Source organism: Mercenaria mercenaria, chromosome 10 (genome assembly GCF_021730395.1).
Source record: "Mercenaria mercenaria strain notata chromosome 10, MADL_Memer_1, whole genome shotgun sequence".
NCBI classification, from domain to species: Eukaryota; Metazoa; Mollusca; class Bivalvia; order Venerida; family Veneridae; genus Mercenaria; species Mercenaria mercenaria.
Window position 1 is genome coordinate 78,841,943 of NC_069370.1, and position 23,139 is coordinate 78,865,081.

Sequence of the window (23,139 nt, forward strand, 5' to 3'; positions counted from 1 at the left end):
AAAGGATAGTGCATTGATGGGCGTGTCCGGTCCATATCTTTGTCATCGATGGATGGATTTTCAAATAACTTGGCATGAATGTGTACCACAGTAAGACGACGTGTCGCGCGCAAGACCCAGGTCCGTAGCTCAAAGGTCAAGGTCACACTTAGACATTAAAGGATAGTGCATTTATGGGCGTGTCCGGTCCATATCTTTGTCATCGATGGATGGATTTTCAAATAACTTGGCATGAATGTGTACCACAGTAAGACAACGTTTCGCGCGCAAGACCCAGGTCTGTAGCTCAAAGGTCAAGGTCACACTTAGACGTTAAAGGTCATTTTTCATGATAGTGCATTGATGGGCGTGTCCGGTCCATATCTTTGTCATTCATGCATGGATTTTAAAATAACTACGCATGAATGTGTGGCACAGTAAGACGACGTGTCGCGCGCAAGACCCAGCTCCGTAGGTCAATGGTCCTAAACTCTAACATCGGCCATAACTACTCATTCAAAGTGCCATCGGGGGCATATGTCATCCTATGGAGACAGCTCTTGTTTTTACATATGTCAAAGAGTGAGAAAATTTCATAAGAGTAGTAAATGAATTCAAATTAAACCAGTCTCAGTTATTTCTTTATGTGTTTTTCAGAATGGAACTCTTAAAATTATTGACAGAAAGAAAAATCTTTTCAAGCTCTCACAGGTATAGTATTTTATAATAACCAGTCCTTTCCCTTTGCATTATATCAGTTTAGAGTCAGTATTTGTTCAAATAGGTCCCTAGGATATTGTAAACTAAGCACACAAAGTTAATAACAACATTGACATAAAGAAGCAGTTATCTTTTCTTTGCACTGGGATGACAATAATTATATTATAGGAATAGTAGATAATGGACAATACTATTTGCAACAGGTAATGCAGATAACTTTCAATGTGCATTACAAAAAATGTCAGTGGGCAATACATATGGTGATCTGAATATAATTTATGTTCTTGTAATATAAAAATACTTAAAGCTGATAACTTGATAGCTCAAAGAGAAGGTAATATGTAATGTTGGGATCACAGTTAATAGTTACGATTTGAGATTAATAGGAATTTTAACACTGTCAGATGCCAACAACTAGTGAGTTTAAACTGTAGTTGTGACAAGGATCTGTGGTTTGATGACCAGTCTTAAACCTCCTTCATCTGATTGGCTGATTCTGAGCATGATATTTAAATTGACTAGTGGCAAAGCTGCATATTTAACTTGAGCAATGGCAAAGTTGCATATTTAAATTGACCAATGGCAAAGTTGCATATTTAAATTTACCAATGGCAAAGCTGCATATTTAAATTGAGCAATGGCAAAGTTGCATATATAAATTGAGCAATGGCAAAGCTGCATATTTAAATTGACCAATGGCAAAGCTGCATATTTAAACTGGTATCCAAACTCTTTATAACAGTGAATCTAGGATGAAATTTGACATGTGTAAGTTTCCAGTATGCATTCATTTATCTGTGATGTCATGTTTAAAAGAGAAAGGGGGCATTTCCTGAGCCATGAGTTCATTGTGAGTATTAGTGCACTATATAGTGTAGTATGTGTGGGTGCTGAGGTATCCTTTTCATCATCAACATTTTTTTCCTGGAAAAAAAACTGTTCTAATGATTTGCTTGATACATAACCATTAAACTTGAGCAAAAGTGTCCTTGCATGGGCTTTTCAAGTTTGTTAAAATGATCATTCCACTTGATTGCCATTAATATGCTTTACATTCTGTATTATATGTAGAATATGTTGTCCAAGATAAAGTGGAGCTGGTGTGTATATGGTTTACATTCTGTACTGCAGGGAGAATATGTTGCCTCAGAGGAAGTGGAGCTTGTGTATATATGCTTTTACATTTTGAATTATTGCAGGGAAAGACTGATGGAGGAAGTGGAGCTTATGTATATATGCTTTACATGCTAAATGTATATTTCAAGGAGAATATGTTGGTGCAGTTTGTGTTTGTTTGTATGTAAGCTTATTTATAGTTGCCACTAGTTACCCATATGGGCAACTCCTCCAGAAGACTGTTAGTGGGAGGATAGTGCATGATACATAAGATACTATTCCAGAAGCTTCCCTGTTCTTTAGCATGTCAGTTGTAAAGCACCCATACATGGGACTCTTATCCCGATGTTAGTAATTTTTAGTTGGAGGAGTGGGGTCTAGAACTCACGACCTCTGGTTTCTAAGTCAAACAGTGTTACCAGTGGACCACTGCATCCGCTCTATTGCCCAACAGAAAGTGGAGCTGGTGGATATATGCTTTACATGTTGTATTTCAAGGGGAATATATTTCCCCAGAGAAACATTCTGGTTGTGTTTCAAGGGGAATATATTTCCCCAGAGAAACATTCTGGTTGTATTTCAAGGGGAATATAATTCCCCAGAGAAACATTCTGTATTTCATGCAGAAAATGTTTCACCGGAAAAAGAGAGCTGGTGTATAATGGTTTACTTTCTGTTTTTCAGGGAGAATATGTTGCCCCAGAAAAAGTGGAACTGGTGTATATTAGAAGCTCATTTGTGGCACAGGCATTTGTTGAAGGAGATAGTCTTCAGGTGAGAAATATTGCATTTATTTAAAGGAGCCAACAGTGGATATCAAAATGTAAAAACAAGTTGTACAATCAGTCCTGCTTGTAAAGAAAAAACACAGCCAGAGCTGATGCATAAAAAGGGACTACATGTTTGTGTTGCATGTATCTCAAAAAGTGTTAGACCTAGGATTATGAAACGTTATACAAATATCACTCAGCATGTGAATTTGTGCATCTTAATTTTGTATTGGATTTCATTCTGCAAGACTAGAGTTATGGCCCTTGACTTAAAGACTAAATATGCATTTAGGGAAAAGTATTTGACCGAGATTCATAAATAATAGGAGAATTGTTATACAGCGTGTGAAGTTGTGCGCTTGGTGTTCGGTTTGGGATTTCACTAAGGGAGATCAAAGTTATGGACCTTGACTTAGTGTAACACACAATGGAAGTGCTTAAAAGTTTATGTTGCATATTCTTGAAATGGTGGCAATAGTTTCCTATGGATGCATATGCCATTGAGCAGCTTTTTAACAAGTGGTGGGGGGTTATAGGAATGGTCTCCATCTGTCCGTCCGTAACACTTTCGTGTCCGCGCCATATCTCCTAAACCCCTTGAAGGATTTTCATGAAACTTGGGTCAAATGATCACCTTATCAAGACAATGTGCAGAACTCATGAATCAGCCATGTCGGCTCATGGTCAAGGTCACAATTCAAGATCAAAGGTTTTAGCCTTCCATTTCGTGTCTGCTCTATATCTCCTAAACCCCTTGAAGGACTTTCATAAAACTTGGGTCAAATGATCACCTTATCAAGATGATGTGCAGAACCCATGAGTCAGCCATGGCGGCTTAAGGTCAAGGTCACAACTTAGGGTGAAAGGTTTGAGCCTTCGATTTTGTGTCCGCTCTGTATCTCCTAAACCCCTTGAAGGATTTTCATCAAACTTTGGTCAAATGATCACCTCATCAAGGTGATGTGCAGAACTCATGAGTCAGCCATGTTGGGTCAAGGTCAAGGCCACAACTCTGGGTCAAAGGTTTGAGCCTTCCATTTTTTGTCCGCCCTGTATCTCTTAATTCCCATGAAGGATTCATATGAAACCTGGGTCAAATGACTACCTGTCCAAGATGATGTGCAGAATCCATGAATCAGCCATGCCGGCTCAAGGTCAAGGTCACAACTTAGGGTCAAATGTTTGAGCCTTCCATTTTTTGTCCGCCCTGTATCTCTTAATTCCCATGAAGGATTCATATGAAACCTGGGTCAAATGACTACCTGTCCAAGATGATGTGCAGAATCCATGAATCAGCCATGCCGGCTCAAGGTCAAGGTCACAACTTAGGGTCAAATGTTTGAGCCTTACATTTTGTGTCCACTCTATCTCCTAAACCCCTGGAAGGATTTTCATCAAACTTGGGTCAAATGATCACCTCTTCAAGAACTCATAAGTCAACTCAAGGTCAAGGTCACAACTCAAGGTCAAAGGTTTGAGTTCTGTATCTCCTAAACCCCTTGAAGGAGTTTCATGAAACTTGGGTCAAATGATCACCACATCAAGACAATGTGCAGAATTCATGAGTCAGCCATGTCAGTTCAAGGTCAAGGTCACAACTCAAGGTCAAAGGTTTATCCTTTCACTATCCATAACAGGGGCAGGGGATTTAGCTGTCTTTCAGACTGCCTTGTATAGCACTGTAGTGGCTTTTGTGGATATATTTGACAAGTTTGACTGTATATAAAATATAATATCAGATATCAGCTTTATATAATAAATCTATATGATCCTTCATAAATATAGAATGTAACCTTCAGAAGCATAGCAAAACAAGCTTGTTTCCTTCACAGAGGTTTTATCAAAGAAGTGCACCCATTGAGCCCCCACCCCACTCCCACAGCACAGGATTAAGTGGAATTTTGTTATGATAGAATATTAAATGGAGTTTGATGATCTCAGATTCTGAAATAATAACAACATCGAGTTAAAGTACAGGGTGACTTCACAACATTGAGTCAAAGTACAGGGTGACTTCACAACATTGAGTTAAGTACAGGGTGACTTCACAACATTGTGTCAAAGTACAGGGTGACTTTACAACATTGAGTCAAAGTACAGGGTACTTTACAACATTGAGTTAAGTACAGGGTGACTTCACAATATCGTGCCAAAGTACAGGGTGACTTTACAACATCGAGTCAGAGTACAGAGGTGACTTAACAACTTGAGTCAAAGTACAATTGTGACTTCATAACATCGAGTTAAAGTATAGGGTGACTTCACAACATCGAGGTAAAAGTACAGGGTGACTTTACAACATCGAGTCAAATTTTGCACTGTACTTATAGGCTGCTGTTGTGGTACAGGATTCTTAAAGGAGATCCTTTTGAAGCACTGAACTTAACAAAAATTATAGCTCTATTTGATTGAGTTTAGTTTTTAAATAATTACCAAACAATGTGTGTCCCCTAATGACAAGTTTTTATTGTATATTTTATTTTTCACACAGCCATATGTGATGTCAGTTATTGTACCCGATGAGGAGGTGTTGATGGCTTGGGCAAAATCAAAGGAGATCACAGGTAGTTTCCAGGACCTCTGCAAAAGTGAAGTAAGTACCGGTATTTTACCCTTTAATTCAGTTTTATATTTTTGTGTTTTCTTTTATATTTGGTATTACAGTGAAACAGCGCTCGCTCGAGGTCACATGGGGATGAGCAAAATGCTCAAGTTATCCATGGTTTCAAACGACCCAAACATTGACCAACATATGATAATAATTGAAGTTTGTTCTGCCAATTGTCATCGGGACCATTTGCAGAGGAGATGGTGATGCATAATAATAAAAAACTCTTGACATTTACAAATGTTATATATGATAGACGTATCAATATGTAGTTTGTACATGACAAATGTGAAGAAACAACTAAGACTTTGTAAAAAAGTTTCATTCATTCATTTATTCATTCCATTTCATTCTCATTCATTCATTCAAGCGTATCATAAAACATATTGTAGGACATGCAAAACATTACAAAAATAGTCATAAAAACAAAGTACATTCATTTTAGCACCAGAACCTTATTTTCAGCCACTTATATTTGAGAAACTACTCTTAATTTGCAATTTTCTTCTCCAAATTAAGATCTCATAATTATCGTCTTAATTTTATGAAAAGACTATATCTTTTCCTTTATTTGCATGCAAACAACTGCTAAATAAAAATTTTCTTCAACCTTTCATCAATAATCAGATCAGATATACCCAATAACAAATATAATTTTAGATAGTTAGGGAATAGACGACACAATTCTCACAGCGTGCAAAAATTTTATATTGAACCAATATATTCTGACCGCATATCTTAATGAAACTTGGTCAGAATGTTAATCTTGATGATCTATAGGTCAAGTTCAAATCTGGGTCAGGTGGGGTCAAAAGCTAGGTCACTGGGTCAAATCAAAGGAAAAACTTGTTAACACTCTATAGGCCACATTTATGACAGTATCTTCATGAAACTTAGTCAGAATGTTAATCTTGATGATCTTTAGGTTAAGTTTGAATCTGGGTCATGTGGGGTCAAAAACTAGGTCACCAGGTCAAATCAAAGGAAAAGTTAGTTAACACTTCAGAGGCCACACTTAGGACCATATCTTATTGAAACTTTCTTGATGATCTTTAGGTCAATAGGTCAGGTGAGCGATACAGGGCCTACATGGCCCTCTTGTTATGTCAAATCATTGAATAGCGGAGAGCGCTGTCTTACAGACAGCTCTTGTTACTATATAATATTATAGTAAAATTCCAGTTCTGTGTATTTCTATATACACAGTAACATACCAGTTCTATATAGTTCTATATAATGTATAGTAAACATGGTTTCTGTGTATTTCCAGCAGCCACCAAATATATGAAAATTTGTCCTTCACAAACAATGAAGATTTTGCAATAAACAAAATTTAATCATTTTTTTGGCCAGCTGTTAGCAAAACTTATAATTTAAAAAAATGAAAATAATATGCAAGAAGTCATTTTCTTATTGTATAACTTCTGGGAGGAATTAAGGCTGATTTGTTTTGTTGTTTAGACATATTTTTGTATGTTATAGAGTGTGAAGACGATGATATTACTTGACATACAAAAGATTGGACGAGAAGCCGGGCTCAAAGGATTTGAATTAGTAAGTATACAAGTTACAGTAATAAAAAGTTCTTGTTTTTCCCCTAAAACATAGACATTGTAAGTGTTATGATGTAGTTTAATCAAAATTATACAATCATAGTGTAACATATATGTTGTCACAGGCAGCTCACTCTTTCAGCTTAGCTAGTAGAACACAAGGTATCAGTCTGTAAGCTCAACCAATAGAACACAAGATATCAGTCTGTTAGCTCAATCAGTAGAACACAAGATATCAGTCTGTTAGCTCAACCAATAGAACACAAGATGTCAGTCTGTTAGCTCAACTAGTAGAACACAAGATATCAGTCTGTTAGCTCAATCAGTAGAACACAAGATATCAGTCTGTTAGCTCAACTAGTAGAACACAAGATATCAGTCTGTTAGCTCAACCAGTAAAACACAAAATATCAGTCTCTTAGCACAGCAAGTAGAACACCAGATATCAGTCTGTTAGTTCAACCAGTAGCAGACAAGACATCAGTCTGTTAGCTCAGCAAGAAGAACACGAGATATCAGTATGTTAGCTCATCAAGTAAAATTCCAGATATTAGTCCATTAGCTCAACCAGTAGAACACAAGATATCAGTCTGTTAGCTCAACTAGTAGAACACAAGATATCAGTCTGTTAGCTCAACTAGTAAAACACAAAATATCAGTCTCTTAGCACAGCAAGTAGAACACCAGATATCAATCTGTGAGCTCAACCAGTAAAACACAAGATATCAGTCTGTTAGCTCAGCAAGAAGAACACAAGATATCAGTATGTTAGCTCAGCAAGTAAAATTCCAGATACCAGTCCGTTAGCTCAACCAGTAGAACACAAGATATCAGTATGTTAGCTCAGCAAGTAGAGCACAGACATCAGTCTGTTAGCTCAACCAGTAGCAGACAAGATATCAGTCTGTTAGCTCAACCAGTAAAACACAAGATATCAGTCTGTTAGCTCAACCAGTAAAACACAAGATATCAGTCTGTTAGCTCAACCAGTAAAACACAAGATATCAGTCTGTTAGCTCAACCAGTAGAACACAAGATATCAGTCTGTAAGCTCAACCAGTAGAACACAAGATATCAATCTGTTAGCTCAACCAGTAGAACACAAGATATCAGTCTGTAAGCTCAACCAGTAGAACACAAGATATCAGTCTGTTAATTCAACCAGTAGAACACAAGGTATCGGTCTGTTAACTCAGCAAGTAGAACACCAGGGGTCGGTTGTTCGAAACTTTAACCGGTTGTTAAACTAATCGCCAGTTAAATTTTAACTCAAAATACTAGACTTGGTGGGAAACTCTAGTGTGATGTTTTGATTCTATTGTAAAGAGTTTTCATTGTTCATAATTCTTACCCCTTACTTCCGTTTTTCAAAGTCTACTGAAATGCCGAAAAATAACTCTAAAAGTTAATCAACCGTTAGCTTAATCGCCTGTTAAAGTTTCAAACAACTGGGCCCAGATATCAGTCTGTTAGCTCAACCGATAGAACACAAGATATCAGTCTGTTATCTCAATCTGTAAAACACCAGATATCAGTCAGTTAGCTCAACCAGTAGAACTCCAGATATCAGTCTGTTAGCTCAACCAATAGAACACAAGGTATCAGTCTGTTAGCTCAGCAAGTAGAACACAATATATCAGTCAGTGAGCTCAACCAGTAGGTCTTTTTGCTCAGCAAGTATAACACAAGGTACCTGGGTCAAGGGCATAGTATAAAATCCTTAATGATGCAAATAGGTGCATGTAGATTCACTTCAACCACAAGCAAATGTACACATCTATACACCTTATATAAAACTTGTTGCTAGTTCCCCAAGATTATAATTTCTGAATAGTTTGAAATATTTGGGGATATGTCTGACAGGTCTATGATAAGTTTCAATTTTCCCTTTATTGCAATAGTTTGATTCTGTGTACCTGCTCAGAAATGATGAAGTCATATTTTGAATATTTTTGTAGACCAAAGACATTGTTGTGCGATCAGAACTATTTTCTGTTGAGAATGGACTGCTAACACCCACGTTCAAAAACAAGCGACCACAACTGCGAAGTTTCTTCAAGAACGACATTGCCGCTTTATACAAGAAACACCAGGGAAGTTCCAGTTAGATCACAAAAGAAAACAACAACAGGTCATATGGTTGCCTTTTAGGGAGAAACGTTAAGCAAACAAATATCAGTTTTGTAGGAATTATTACCTGCGGCTGTTTTTTAGCTCACCTGAGCAATGCTCAGGTGAGTTTTTCTGATCGCTCGATGTCCGGCGTCCGTCGTCTGTCGTCTGTCGTCTGTCAACATTTAGCTTGTGTATGCGATAGAGGCTGTATTTTTCAATTAATCTTCATGAAATTTTGTCAGAATGATAACCTTGATGAAATCTAGACCAATTTTGAAAATGGGTCATCTGGGATCGAAAACTAGGTCACTAGGTCAAATCAAAGAAAAACCTTGTGTATGCGATAGAGGCTGTATTTTTCAATTAATCTTCATGAATATTGGTCAGAATAATAACCTTGATGAAATCTAGGCCAAGTTCGAAAATGGGTCATCTCTGGTCAAAAACTAGGTCACTAGGTCAAATAAAAGAAAAACCTTGTGTATGTGATAGAGGCTGAATTTTTCAATTGATCTTCATGAATATTGGTCAGAGTGATTGCCTTGATGAAATCTAGGCCGAGTTCGAAAATGGGTCATCTCGGGTCAAAAACTAGGTCACTAGGTCAAATCAAAGAAAAACCTTGTGTATGCGCTAGAGGCTGTATTTTTCAATTGATCTTCATGAATATTGGTCAGAATGATTGCCTTGATGAAATCTAGGCCGAGTTCAAAAATGGGTCATCTCGGGACAAAAACTAGGTCACTAGGCCATTTCAAAGAAAACCCTTGTGTATGCGATAGAGGCGGTATTTTTCAATTGATCTTCATGAATTTTGGTCAGAATGATTACCTTGATGAAATCTAGGCTGAGTTCGAAAATGGGTCATCTGGGGTCAAAAACTAGGTCACTAGGTCAAATCAAGGAAAAACCTTGTGTATGCGATAGAGGCTGTATTTTTCAATTGATCTTCATGAATTTTGGTCAGAATGATTACCTTGATGAAATTTAGACCAAGTTCGAAAATGGGTCATCTGGGGTCAAAAACTAGGTCACTAGGTCAAATCAAAGAAAAACCTTGTGTATGCAATAGAGGCTGTATTTTTCAACTGATCTTCATGAAATTTAGCCAGAATGATTACCTTGATAAAATCTAGGCCGATTTCGAAAATGGGACATCTGGGGTCAAAAACTAGGTCACTAGGTCAAATAGAAGAAAAACCTTGTGTATGCAATAGAGGATGTATTTTTCAATTGATCTTCATGAAATTTGGTCAGAGTGATTGCCTTGATGAAATCTAGGTCGAGTTTGAATATGGGTTATCTGAGGTCAAAAACTAGGTCACTAGGTCAAATCAAGGAAAAACCTTGTGTATGTGATAGAGGCTGTATTTTTCAATTGATCTTCATGAAATTTTGTCAGAGTGATTACCTTGATGAAATCTAGGCCAAGTTCGAAAATGGGTCACCCGGGGTCAAAAACTAGGTCACTAGGTCAAATCAAGGAAAAACCTTGTGTATGCGATAGAGGCTGTATTTTTCATTTTATCTTCATGAATTTTGGTCAGAATGATTACCTTGATGAAATCTAGGCCGAGATTGAAAATGGGTTATCTGGGATTAAAAAGTAGGTCACTAGGTCAAATCAAAGAAAACCCTTATGTATGCGATAGAGGCTGTATTTCAACTGATCTTCATGAAATTTTGTCAGAATGATAACCTTGATGAAATCTAGGCCAAGTTCGAAAATGGGTTACCCAGGGTCAAAAACTAGGTCACTAGGTCAAATCAAGGAAAAACCTTGTGTATGCGATAGAGCCTGTATTTTTCATTTTATCTTCATGAATTTTGGTCAGAATGATTACCTTGATGAAATCTAGGCCGAGTTTGAAAATGGTTTATCTGGGATTAAAAAATAGGTCACTAGGTCAAATCAAAGAAAACCCTTGTGTATGCGATAGAGGCTGTATTTTTCAACTGATCTTCATGAAATTTTGTCAGAATGATAACCTTGATGAAATCTAGACCAATTTTGAAAATGGGTCATCTGGGATCGAAAACTAGGTCACTAGGTCAAATCAAAGAAAAACGTTTTGTATGGGATAGAGGCTGTATTTTTTAATTGAGGTTGATGAAATTTAGTCAGAATGATTGCCTTGATCAAATCTAGGTCAAATTCGAATATAGGTCATCTTAGCTCAAAAACTAGGTCACTAGGTCAAATTGAAGAAAATGCTTGTTTACACTTAAGAGACCACATTTTTGATCCAATCTTAATGAAAATTGGTCAGAATATTTGTTTCCATGAAATCACTATGTCAAACATGTTTACACTGTTATGGTGTGTTTATCAGGTGAGCGACCTAGGGCCATCTTGGCCCTCTTGTTTTCAGAGAGAATCTCACAAAAATTATAAATCTTGCAGAAGTTACCATTACTGCAAAATTATCACCCTTAGATAACCTAGAAGAAATTGTGACTCTTGCATAAATAATGACTTGTGATTGCAAGTTTAGGAGAAATTCTAGAAAATACTTTTTTTTTTCAAGGAAATTGTAGATAGATCCTCAACCTAAGCTGTAGTATTTGGGTATTTTAGCAAAATACACTCTTCTTTGCATTTAACCCTTAGCCTGCTGGCGGCAGATGATTCTGCCTTTGCGACCAGTGTAGACCAAGATCAGCCTGCACATCCGTGCAGTCTGATCATGGTCTGCACAGTTCGCTATTCAGTCAGTAAATTTTCAGTGAAAACCCCTTTGAATAATAAGTGGTACTGTCCAAGTTGAAAGATGGACCAGTCAATTATAGAAATATAGCAGGGTTAGGGTTAATATGTATTTAAAAAGAATATGTTTTACATTACTGGTATATTTTGAAGTATTTTAAAACTCTTAGAATGAGATTGAAATCTGTCTTCATTTTTGTAGTGTTACTTGATTTATGTCATAATTGCCATGTTTTCATTTGGTTGAAATAAAAAAAAATATTGGATAGTAACAAAGTAATTATGTAATATGGATAGTAACAAAGTAATTATGTAATAATGTGTATAATTAGTTTTAAATAGACACTGTAGAGTGGGGAATATTTACCTGCATTATGTCCTTAAACACGTTTCACTTCAAATAAGGCCGCTGCGCATGAAGTGGCTAAATAAATTTTGCTTGTAAGGATGTATAAACTATTATGGATAATAGTATGGATAATTTTGGCAGATTGAAGTTATATTTAATACAAGTGAATAAACATCAGATCAAGAAAATACTTGCATTTTATTTCCTGAAAGACAATTGTTTGAACAATAGCAGTGTTCACCCATATAAATCATAAACAATAAACTGCCATGTTTTGTTAAATAATTAATACATGACATGTTGCAGTGTACTTATATTGAACATTACCCAAATCAGTTTAGATTTACACAACAGCATGCCTTGTATACATATGTTTTTGTGTCCCCCCACCCACAACCCAAATTTTAGTTGGGATCACCTAGATTAATCCTTGTCCGTATGTTTGCTTGAATGCTGGTCTGACTGTCTTACCGTATTTTGGTGTGTATAGGTCGCAGTAATGTATAGTTCGCATCTAATTTTTGCTCTGGAAATGGTCGGAAAATTTAACTTCTAGCGTATTAGTCGCAGTTAAATTTCGGATTTTTTTCCCCAGCAATATTTAATATTTACCGGCACAAAAGTTATGGCGGCAGCCATATTGATGCCGCGGACTGAATTATTATCAGAACCTGATTGGTGGAAATCGGACAGTGTTATTTTCGTTCCCAACCGTTTCGTACCAACAGTAGTATCGGTAACAGACTACATCAAAGAAAAGCGGCTTTTTGACACTAATTGGCAGCAGACGGTTTGCGTTTACACTCTGTTATCATGCAAGTTTAAGTGTGAATTGTTTGCACAGCAATTATAACACCTTTCCATGTCCTGTAATTAACCGCGTTCTTTTGATTCTGAGTAAAAAGATTAACAAAATATCTCTTTTTGGATTTTTTCTTTTATCTAAAAATCAAAAGTAAAAAATTATCTTTCAAGTTTTTTAATACGCTAAGAATTATAGTATAAACAATGTTTGGAATGGAGGACGGATCTGTCCGGATTTTATCCAACCCGGTGTACATGTCAATGGCGTCCACTAAAACGAAAGTAGAAACAAACGTAATTCAGACTGCAAAAACATCTTTGATTTAAAGTCATTCGTAATTTTAATAGTCTGTATGGGTTATTTACGATATATTTAATTGAAAGTTATCGCTATTGGTTGAAAAGCCGCCGATATTGATATTTTTTTATCCATTTTGTTCGTTCGTAACAGATGCACGTAATTTTGCGAGAGATACGGTCAGAAAATTGGCCCGAAAAAAAAAAACTGCTGGCAATGTTCTGTCGTATAGGTCGCAGGAACTTTTTCAGGCAGCAAAATGGTTAGGAAAAGTGCGACCTATACGCACCAAAATACGGTACTTTGTGTCATACATATCTCAAAAGATATTTGACCTAGTCATGAAACCTCAATTCTTATTCTTATGAAGTTGTGCACCTAGGGTTTTGTTTGGGATTACATTCAGTAACACCAGAGTTACGACCCTTGACATTTAAAAATATGCAAAAAGGGCCTAAAAGTTTATGTTGCCTGTATCTCAAAAAATGTTTGACTTAGAGAAAGGAAAATTATAGAATTGTTGTCCATCATGTGCAGTTGTGCACCTTGGGTTTTGTGTAGGATTTCACCTAACCAGACCAGAGTTATAGTCCTTGACTTAGTCAAAAAATATTCATTAAGGGCCAAAACGTTTGTGTGGCAGGTTTTTTTAAAAAGTATTTGACCTAGAATAATGAGACAGTATAGGATTGTTGTTCATCATATGAAGTAGTGTACCTGAAGTTTTGTTTGGGATTTCACTCAACAGGACAAGAGTGATGGCCCTTTAAAAGTCAAAAAAAAGGACCTAAAAGTTTGTGTTGCATGTATCTCAAAACATATTTGATCTAGGTTTATAAAACCACTTTGAACAGTTGTGCAGCTGGGGTTTTGTTTGGAATTTCACTCAGCAAGACCAGAGTTATGTCCCTTGACTTAGAAAATTTGTATCACATCATAATTATATTTTGAAAAGTATATGACCAGGAGTCAGGAAACTTTAAAGGAATGTTGTTCAGCATGTGAAGTTTGTATCTAGGTTTTCATTTAGGATTCACCTACCCAATACTGACAACCTCCTCTCTCTCACAAAAAAAAAGGGTTTTTTTATCTTGTGTTTCTTGATGATGTGTAATGGTATCCATACACTGATAATAAGTTTATTTATTCTTGCATTGTCAACAAGTAACATACATGTATATCTGTACAGAGACTGGAAGTAGGTGCACCAATGACACACATTCGTTTTTTATTATAGATTTTTATTCTGTAGTGTATTAGTAGACAGCATTGTGTTTTTGTATAACATTTTGTATGATGTTTGAAATGAAAGATATTTTTATACTTAGATTTCTGTTAGTGATATATATTGCATTGATAATTATTTACATGTAAATAAATTGGGGACCATATATATAGCCTGTATGTACATATACCTGGGTCCATTGTTGTAAACTTTAGTTTAAAGACCAGTCTCAAAACTTCTGAGTCTTTTGGGTAAAAAACTAGGTCACTATATGTTTGTCTTTCTGAAATCTAGTTTCTTAAATGGTACTATTTGACTGTTAGTTAGTAAGTAAGTTTAATCATATTAATATGTTAAAAACCAATGCCCTAGTGAAACATGTTTGTGCTGTGAAACTTAGGTGAGCGATCTAGAGCCATCATGTTTGTGCTGTGAAACTTAGGTGAGCGATCTAGAGCCATCATGGTCCTCTTTTTTGATTATTTGATTTTATGTACAAACAAAATGTACATTAGAATAGCATCAAGGTGTTGTACGAATATTGCATCTAAGTCGCCATATGACCTATCATGTGTCGGTGCGACATTAAATCCAACAAAAAAAAAAAAAAAAAAATATTGCATCTCTCTTTGCAACATGACTAAGATTTTGCAGATGGGTTGTTTTTGCGCGGATACTAAATTTGCAGAATTTAAACATTACTTGAAACTGTGTGTGTGTGGTTTGTTTAAGACATTGCATGTTAATTCAACTTTCTATTGATGGCTAAAAGGATAAGGTAGCCAACTTTGAATCTATTGTATCTGTGGATTGGAGCCTGATATTCAGTGTGTACTAACAAGGTGTTGACCACCAGGTATAGAGCTCTAGGGGATTCCACTGTAATCATTTAAACGCAATAATGAGTTTATTTACATTTAAGATATTGCTTAAAAACTCTAGATAGGAACTATATTGTATTCTCTGAGGATGTGATGTTGTAACATTCTTTCTTAAGCAGGTGTGCATATGAATATGGAGGTTTAATTCTCATTTATTTTGGGGTGTTTCTTGTGTAATATTTTATAATCATAGTATCCCGAACTGTCAGCTGTATCTGCATATACAGAGATCTAAGGTTCAGAGACAATCGTTAAATGATGTTTTTCAAGGTAGCTGTTGAAATCTCATATTTTGATGGTCCAAGACAAAAATTCAAATGATGGTCTTTAGCCAGATAATAGGTGCTTGTTGGCCCTGCATTATGACGACAAAAGAATTTCTGTTTATACTAATAACTATCATTACTTGGTATCTAAATTCTGATGCCATTTGTAACTGTAACACTAATTTGAAATTTAGCAAAGGTAATAAAGTTCAAATACTGAATAAGTTTACATTATAAATGTGTATTGAAGGTCTTAATGAATGGCAAGGGCACAGACTCCCAGAGTTGAGAGAAACAATGAAAACTTACGAAATTAAAAATTGCTAGATAAAATCCAAATCTATGAATGTCAAACAGTACCAGTATAAGTTAAAGAAAAAATGTTATAGGACATCCTGATATATGAGCCGTGCCATGGGAAAACCAACATTGTGGGTTTGCGACCAGCATGGATCCAGACCAGCCTGCACATCCGCGCAGTCTGGTCAGGCTCCATGCTGTTTGCTTTTAAAGGCTATTGGAATTGGAGAAACTGTTAGCGAACAGCATGGATCCTGACCAGACTGCGCGGATGCGCAGGTTGGTCTGGATCCATGCTGGTCGCAAAGCCACTGTGTTGGTTTTCTCATGGCACGGCTCATATATTTTTTGGAATTTCAGAATGCAAAATTCCAAAGATGCCGCGAAATACTGTATAAGCATTGTTTAATCAAAGTTTGATGGTGGAATTTTCGTGAAGAATTCTGTTTTACTGCAGCAAGAATGTGCCTTACTAATTCTTCAAAATATGATGAGATCTGATTGTTTTGAAGTTTGATGTTATTTTTGTTGTTTAATTATGTAACAAGTGCAAGAAAAGCTTTATATTTCTTCAAGGAATATTGATGGAATTTGTTTTGACAGTATTTTGAAAACCATTTTTTTTATTATCACATTTTTTTCATATTTTTACAAGATAGTGTTTCATTCTGCAATTTAAGTGTGATAATTATGTATATTTTCAGTAATGTATGCCAACAGTGACTTTATGGCTGCCTGCTGGTAGTAACCAAGAAATAGTGCTACCGTATTTGATATAATACTATTTACACATAAGGCATAATTATATTACAGTCAATTAATATGTAGCAGAAATGTGTTTTAATTAGTTTAAACAATTCAAATTGGTTATATGTGAGAGCATTACAGAACATCAACAGAAAAACATTGACACAACATTTTATCCGCATGACAGAACACAGACACAACAAAACATAGAAAACAACATCAACAGAATATCGAAAAATATCGGCAAACATCAACATGTGTCGGCTGATGCAAAATTCACAAGAAGTGTGAGGAAAGTAACTCCAATCTATTAAATATTCTTTTGATATAGGTTATACATTGTATATCACTTACAGAATTTAGATTGTTTTGTTTTTTTTTCAAACCAGTGGGCTCATACGTTCAAGTGTGCAAGAAGAAATCAAACGTTTGCACTTACATTTCATTATTACTTATGAGGGAGATGACAGTAATGAATAAGAAAGACAGAATTAGAAATAGACTTTTATTCAGTTACATTGCTAGTAGTCCAGTCCAATAGATAGACTTTTATTACATTGCTAGTAGTCCAGTCCAATAAATAGACTTTTATTACATTGCTAGTAGTACAGTCCAATAAATATACTTTTATTACATCGCTAGAAGTACAGTCCAGTAAGTTTATTTTGTTATGAACAGGTAAACATAATCTGTTATCCAAAGTTATGCTGTACATGAGCTGACTTAACCCTTACCATGCAGGACACGATTGATTCTGCCTTTGTGACCAGTGTAGATCATGATCAGCCTGCACATCCATGCAGTCTGATCATGATCTTCACTGTTTGCCATTCAGTCAGTACGTTTTTGGTAAGCACCCCTTTAAAAAGTTAATGGTACTGTCCAAAATGAAAGATGGACAAGTTCAGTATAAAAATTTAGCAAGGTAAGGGTTAATTTTTAATGAGATTGGAATATTAATCAACAGTTTAGACTTCTACAGCTAGCTGAGAGCACTTTTTCGAGCAACTGTCATTTGGTATTTTGTCAGGAAGATGTTGTGATGTGTCGATGAAATGTCAATGTCAATGTTTTGTCATAAACCTTTATAGGCTGCATAGAACAATTCAGTTAGGCTATGTCCTTGTGAAACTGTTCCTTATGATGTATAATCTCTTTGCTGTGTTTAAATAAATTAGAACATGCTTCTGTTATATATTATTTGATAAATGTTGATATTTTTTCAGAGACCTGACTTTATATATATATTTAAGAGATTATTTTTTAAGGACCATATTATTGTACCCCCCCCCCCCCCCCCCGTCCCCCCGACAACAAAGTTGTAAGGGGGGGTATACTGGTTTCAGGTTGTCTGTCTGTCAGTATGTCCATCCGTCCGTCTGTCTGTCCGTAGACACAATCTTGTGCACACCAACTCTCCTCATCCCCTTGACACAATTTAATGAAACTTCACAGAAGTGATCAGTAACAACAGAAGTTGTGCATGATGCATGTTAGGTTCTTTCAGAATTTTTTTTTGCAGAGTTATGGGACTTTATTTTTTGTTACTATACTATATACATAGACACCATCTTGTGCGCACCAGCTCTCCTCATACCCTTAACCCAATTTAATGAAACTTCACACAAGTGTTCAGTAACAGCAGTAGTTGTGCATGGTGCACATTAGGTTCTTTCAGAAAAACAATTTGCAGAGTTATGGGACTTTGTTTTTTGTTACTATACTATATACATAGACACAATCTTGTGCGCACCAACTCTCCTCATCCCCTTGACACAATTTAATAAAACTTCACAAAAGTGATCAGTAACAACAGTAGTTGTGCATGGTGCACGTTAGTTTCTTTCAGAAAAACAAATTGCAGAGTTACGGGACTTTGATTTTTGTTACTATACTGTATACATACAGTCTGCATATGCAATCTTGTGCACGCATAATCTCCTGAACCCATGCACACAATTTAATGAAACTTAACACAAGTGATCAGTAGTAACCCTAGTTGTGCATGGTGCATGTTAGGTTCTTTCAGAAAAAAATTTTGCACAGTTATGGGACTTTGTTTTTTGTTAATATACTATATACATACAGTCTGCATATGCAGTCTTGTGCGCACCTAATCTCCCGAACCCTTGCACACAATTTAATGAAACTTCACACAAGTGATCAGTACCAACCATACTTGTGCATGGTGCATGTTACGTTCTTTTAGATAAATATTCTGCAGAGTTATGGGACTTTGTTTTTTGTTACTATTCTATATACATAGAGTCTTTATACTTACAGTTCACATAATTATGCAGTCTTGTGTGCTTCAAATTGCAATGTACTGTGTCAGTGCATGCGGGGGGTACATTCACCACCTTCAGTGATAGCTCTAGTTTGTTGATTGGTGTTGTATTTCAAATTATTAATTAAAACAGTAAAATTAATTGATATTCAATTGAGATTTTTATATGCTCAGCTTTTTATGCCCCCCCCCCCCCCCCCCCCCCCCCCCCCCCCCTTCGAAGAAGGAGGGGTATATTGTTTTGCAGATGTCGGTCGGTCTGTATGTAGACCAATCCGTTTCCAGATCATAACTCAAGAACGCTTGGGCCTAGGATCATGAAAGTTGATGGGAAGGTTGGTCATCACCTGCAGATGACCCCTATTAATTTTGAGATCTCTATGTCAAAGGTCAATGTCACAGTGACCCTGAACAGTTAAACAGTTTCCGGATGATAACTCAAGATTGCTTGGGCGTAGGATCGTGAAAGTTGATAGGGAGGATAGTCATGACCAGCAGATGACCCCTATTGATTTTGAGGTCAGTAGGTCAAAGGTCAAGGTCACAGTGACCAGGAACAGTAAAACGGTTTCCTGGCGATAACTCAAGAACGCTTGGGCCTAGGATCAGGAAAATTGATAGGGAGATTGATCATGACCAGCAGATGACCCCTATTGGTTTTGAGGTCATTTGATCAAAGTTCAAGGTCAGATTGGCCAGGAACAGTTAAACGGTTTCTGGACGATAACTTGAGAACGCTTGGGCCAAGGGTCATGAAAGATGATAGAGAGGTTCATCATGACCAGCAGATGACCCCTATTGATTTTAAGGTCAGTAGGTCAAAGGTCGAGGTTACAGTGACCCGGAACACTTAAACGGTTTCCAGACAATAATTTGAGAACGCTTGGGCCTAGGATCATGAAACATGATGGGGAGGTTGGTCATGACCTATAGATGGCCCCTATGTATTTTGAGGTCTGTAGGCTAAAGGTCAAGGTCACATTGACCCAGAACAGTTAAACCCTTTCCGGACGATACCTTGAGAACGCTTGGGCCTAGGATCACTAAACTTAAGAGGGAGGTTGATCATGACCAGCAGATGACCCCTGTTGATTTTGAGGTCAGTAGGTCAAAGGTCAATGTCACATTGAACCAGAACAGTAGAACTTTTGTTTACAGTGAGCAAATAATTTCTATTCCTTGTGCAATTACTGAATGCATCAAGGGGGCATTTCGTTTTAAGGAGCTCTTGTTATACTTTGTGCTTAGATATATGTATTTTTGGTAGAGGCTTTCATTTACAAATAAAGTATATATTATAATCATTTACTTTGTTCTCTTTATTTCAGTGTGCTATTGATTTGTTCAAAATAAGAATTAACAGAAAAAAATATTTTGCAAGTGCATTTCTTATTCATAAATATGAGATGAGGTTATGAAATGTTGTGGTGGAGTTTGCCTTTGGTAATTGTAATTGGTGGGAGTTATGTTGTAATCATGCCCCCACACATTTATAGTCATTTTCTATTTATGGGAGTTATGTGGTAATTTCCATTTATGGGAGGTACATACATGTATGTATGTGCTAATTAATTAATTAATTATTTTCATTTATGGGTTTATGGCGATTGTTTTTTGATTGATTTTGTTTTAATTGCCAAATGTGGTAGTTATGCTGTATGTGTCATTTGTGAAAGTGATGTGGTAATTGCCAGTTATAGCAGTTACGTGATAGTTATCCTTTGTGGGAATTATTAAGTCTTTCACATGTAGTGGGGGAGACATATTGATTTAGTGCTGTCCGTCTGTCTGTCGCGAAGTTTGCCCATGCATCTTTTCTGAAACCACTGGACGGATTTACCCCAAACCTCTTGGGAATGATCATTGCCAGGCCTAGTTGTGCATATTATCAGCATTTTCCAGTGTGATGATTTTCAGTGGAGTTAGGACATTTGATTCTTCGATGTTTTGACCACTTCTTTTTCATTATTTGGCAGATTTCCACCAAACCTTACGAGTGATCAGTGTCATGCTTCATTATGCACGTTTTATGGTTGAATGGTTTTCAGCAGTGTTATGGCTCTTGATTTAAATTTTATGAGTCTTTGGCCACTTCTCATATATTATTGGAAGGATTTCCGCCATACCTTAAAGGAGTGATCAATGTCAAGCCTCATTATGCATATTATCAGCATGTTCCCATTCAGTGATATTCATTTGAGTTATGGCCCTTGCTCTGTTGTATTTTTTCTCTTGTCAACTGCTCCCAAACCACCAAGAGGAATTACACCAAATTTCACAAAAGTGATCATTACAAAGCCTGTTTGTTCATATCATGGGCATGTTTAGATTTGTTGTTCTATAGAGTTATGACCCTTTATTCATAAAATTTTATGATGTTTTTGCTACTTGTCATATATAATATAGGGCAGACTTCAGCCAAACCTTTCAGGAGTGATCAGTGCCAAGTCTCATCAGGCATATTATTGGCATGTTTTGGTTTAGTGATTTTCAAGGGAGTTATAGCCCTTTATTTGTTAAATTTTAAGATATTTTGGCAACTTCTCTTACACTATTGGGCAGATTTCCACCAAACCTTACAGGAACATTGCTAAGACTAGTTACACAATGACATGTTCTGGTTCATTGACTTTGAACAGAGTTATGGCCCTTGATTTGTCATATTTTACAGTGTTTACACTACTTGCTGTATACAATTGGGCTGAATTTCACCAAACTGCACATTCAAGTGATTAGTGTGAAGCATAGTTATGTATATTATCATCAAGGTCTGATATTTTCAGCAAAGTCATGACCCTTGGTTTGTCAAATACTGTGATCTGTGCAACTTTTCTGATACCACTGATTGGAATTCCACCAAACTTCAAAGGAGTTGCCGCTGCCAAGCGAAGTTGTATATATAGGTGAAAATGTATGCTTTAGTGATATTGCCTAGAGTAACGGCTCTTGATTTGTGGCATTTTACAATTTCTGCATGGTAATTGGTGGGACATTCGTTTTTCGTGATTTTTTTATGGAAATTATGTAGTACTAGTAACTTTTCTGATGACTTTTTTATGAGGAACCTATCCAACTTAGCTAGTTTGCAAGTCGGTGGTTCTACCCAGCTGCATGTCGGTTAGTGAAAAAAAGTCTTAGATGGGCACATTATTCCGTTATACATCATTGAAGTTATTCAAATTTGTAAGTCTTATTCCGTTATTTACCATTTAAATTTGTAATTTGGTGTGCACCTTTGCCATAACCTTCAGGCTTACGGAAGGTCAGTGGTTCTATCCAGGTCCCGCCCATACCAGGAGTGGCACCTAGGGTCTTCCTCTATCGTCAACAGCTTGAAAGTCACATGACCTAGGATTGTGTCGATGTGACATTAAACCCAACAAATCAAACAGAGAAAGATTTGTATGTCATGTATTCTGCACAAACATCAATACAAAACGTACACCATGATTAAATAATGAAATCATGTAATGTCTTATTAAACTGACAATAATTTTCCAAAAAGACACAAAAAATCGTTTTCCGTTATAAAAATTTCAATGGGGAAGCTACCTACTGACTAGCTATGAAATATACAGGTTCGTGTGAATTTATTAAAACGAAGTACATGTATTTATGATGATTCAGTTATATCACGCTTCAAGAACCGTGCAGTACTACAGGAGCAACCTTAATGACAAATAACTGAAGTTTCAACTTTTGGCTTTTTGTAGAACACTGAACATGGCCTACTAGCTTGTTCGCCATATCGGAGCTACCATATGAGTCATATGGTAATAAACAAAACCAGTATCTGATAAAAGGTAAATATTATTTTAAACACACGCTGATTTTTGTTCGTTCAGGGTGAGCTATTAGTAGGCCTGTACGTGAATGGTCAGGCGTCATCCTGCATCTTCCGTCAACGTTTTTACTTAATCAGTCTCCTCTGAAACTACTGGTCAGTATTTCAACAAACTTGGGTCAGAATTATAAAGGCATAGGGCTCTTCACCTTGGGGCACCTGATGCTAAAATTGAAAATCTTTTTTAAAAAACAAAACAACTTTAAATGAGTTCTTCCCATGGACCGCTTGATGGATCTTTATCAAAAATGGACAGTAGCATTCTTTTAGGTAATCTCCGGGTTTTGTTCAAATTGGGACACTTAACCCCTTTAAGAGGCTGCTTTTGTTAAAAAATATAAATACGTTTTAACAACTTTTCATCAACTGCTTGACAGACTATCCCTGAAGTTTATTCTAATGGTTACACATTTTCGGGCTGTCAAAGCAAAATAAAAAAGCTTTGTGTAACTTTTAAAGAACTGCTTAAACGGTGTTGTCCAAACTTGGTCAGAAGGAAGGTCAGACGGCCAAGGTCCTCTGCAGGTGTGCGACTTGGGCCCGTTTGGACCTCGTGTACCTATTTTTTTT

The 23,139-nt window shown here is 36.4% G+C and overlaps 1 protein-coding gene across 2 annotated transcripts in view; it reads left to right on the forward strand.

Moving 5' to 3' along the window:
- LOC123561192 (long-chain-fatty-acid--CoA ligase 1-like) overlaps positions 1-13,793 on the forward strand; it is a 79,269-nt gene extending 65,476 nt beyond the window's left edge. For both annotated transcript variants that reach the window (XM_053516567.1, XM_053516566.1), the window contains exons 17-21: positions 637-690; positions 2,500-2,589; positions 5,077-5,178; positions 6,676-6,747; positions 8,705-13,793. In XM_053516567.1, coding sequence (XP_053372542.1) covers positions 637-690; positions 2,500-2,589; positions 5,077-5,178; positions 6,676-6,747; positions 8,705-8,854 — 468 coding nt within the window. In that variant the 3' untranslated portion in view covers positions 8,855-13,793. The remainder of the gene's footprint in view (positions 1-636; positions 691-2,499; positions 2,590-5,076; positions 5,179-6,675; positions 6,748-8,704) is intronic.
- The last annotated feature ends 9,346 nt before the right edge of the window (positions 13,794-23,139 follow it).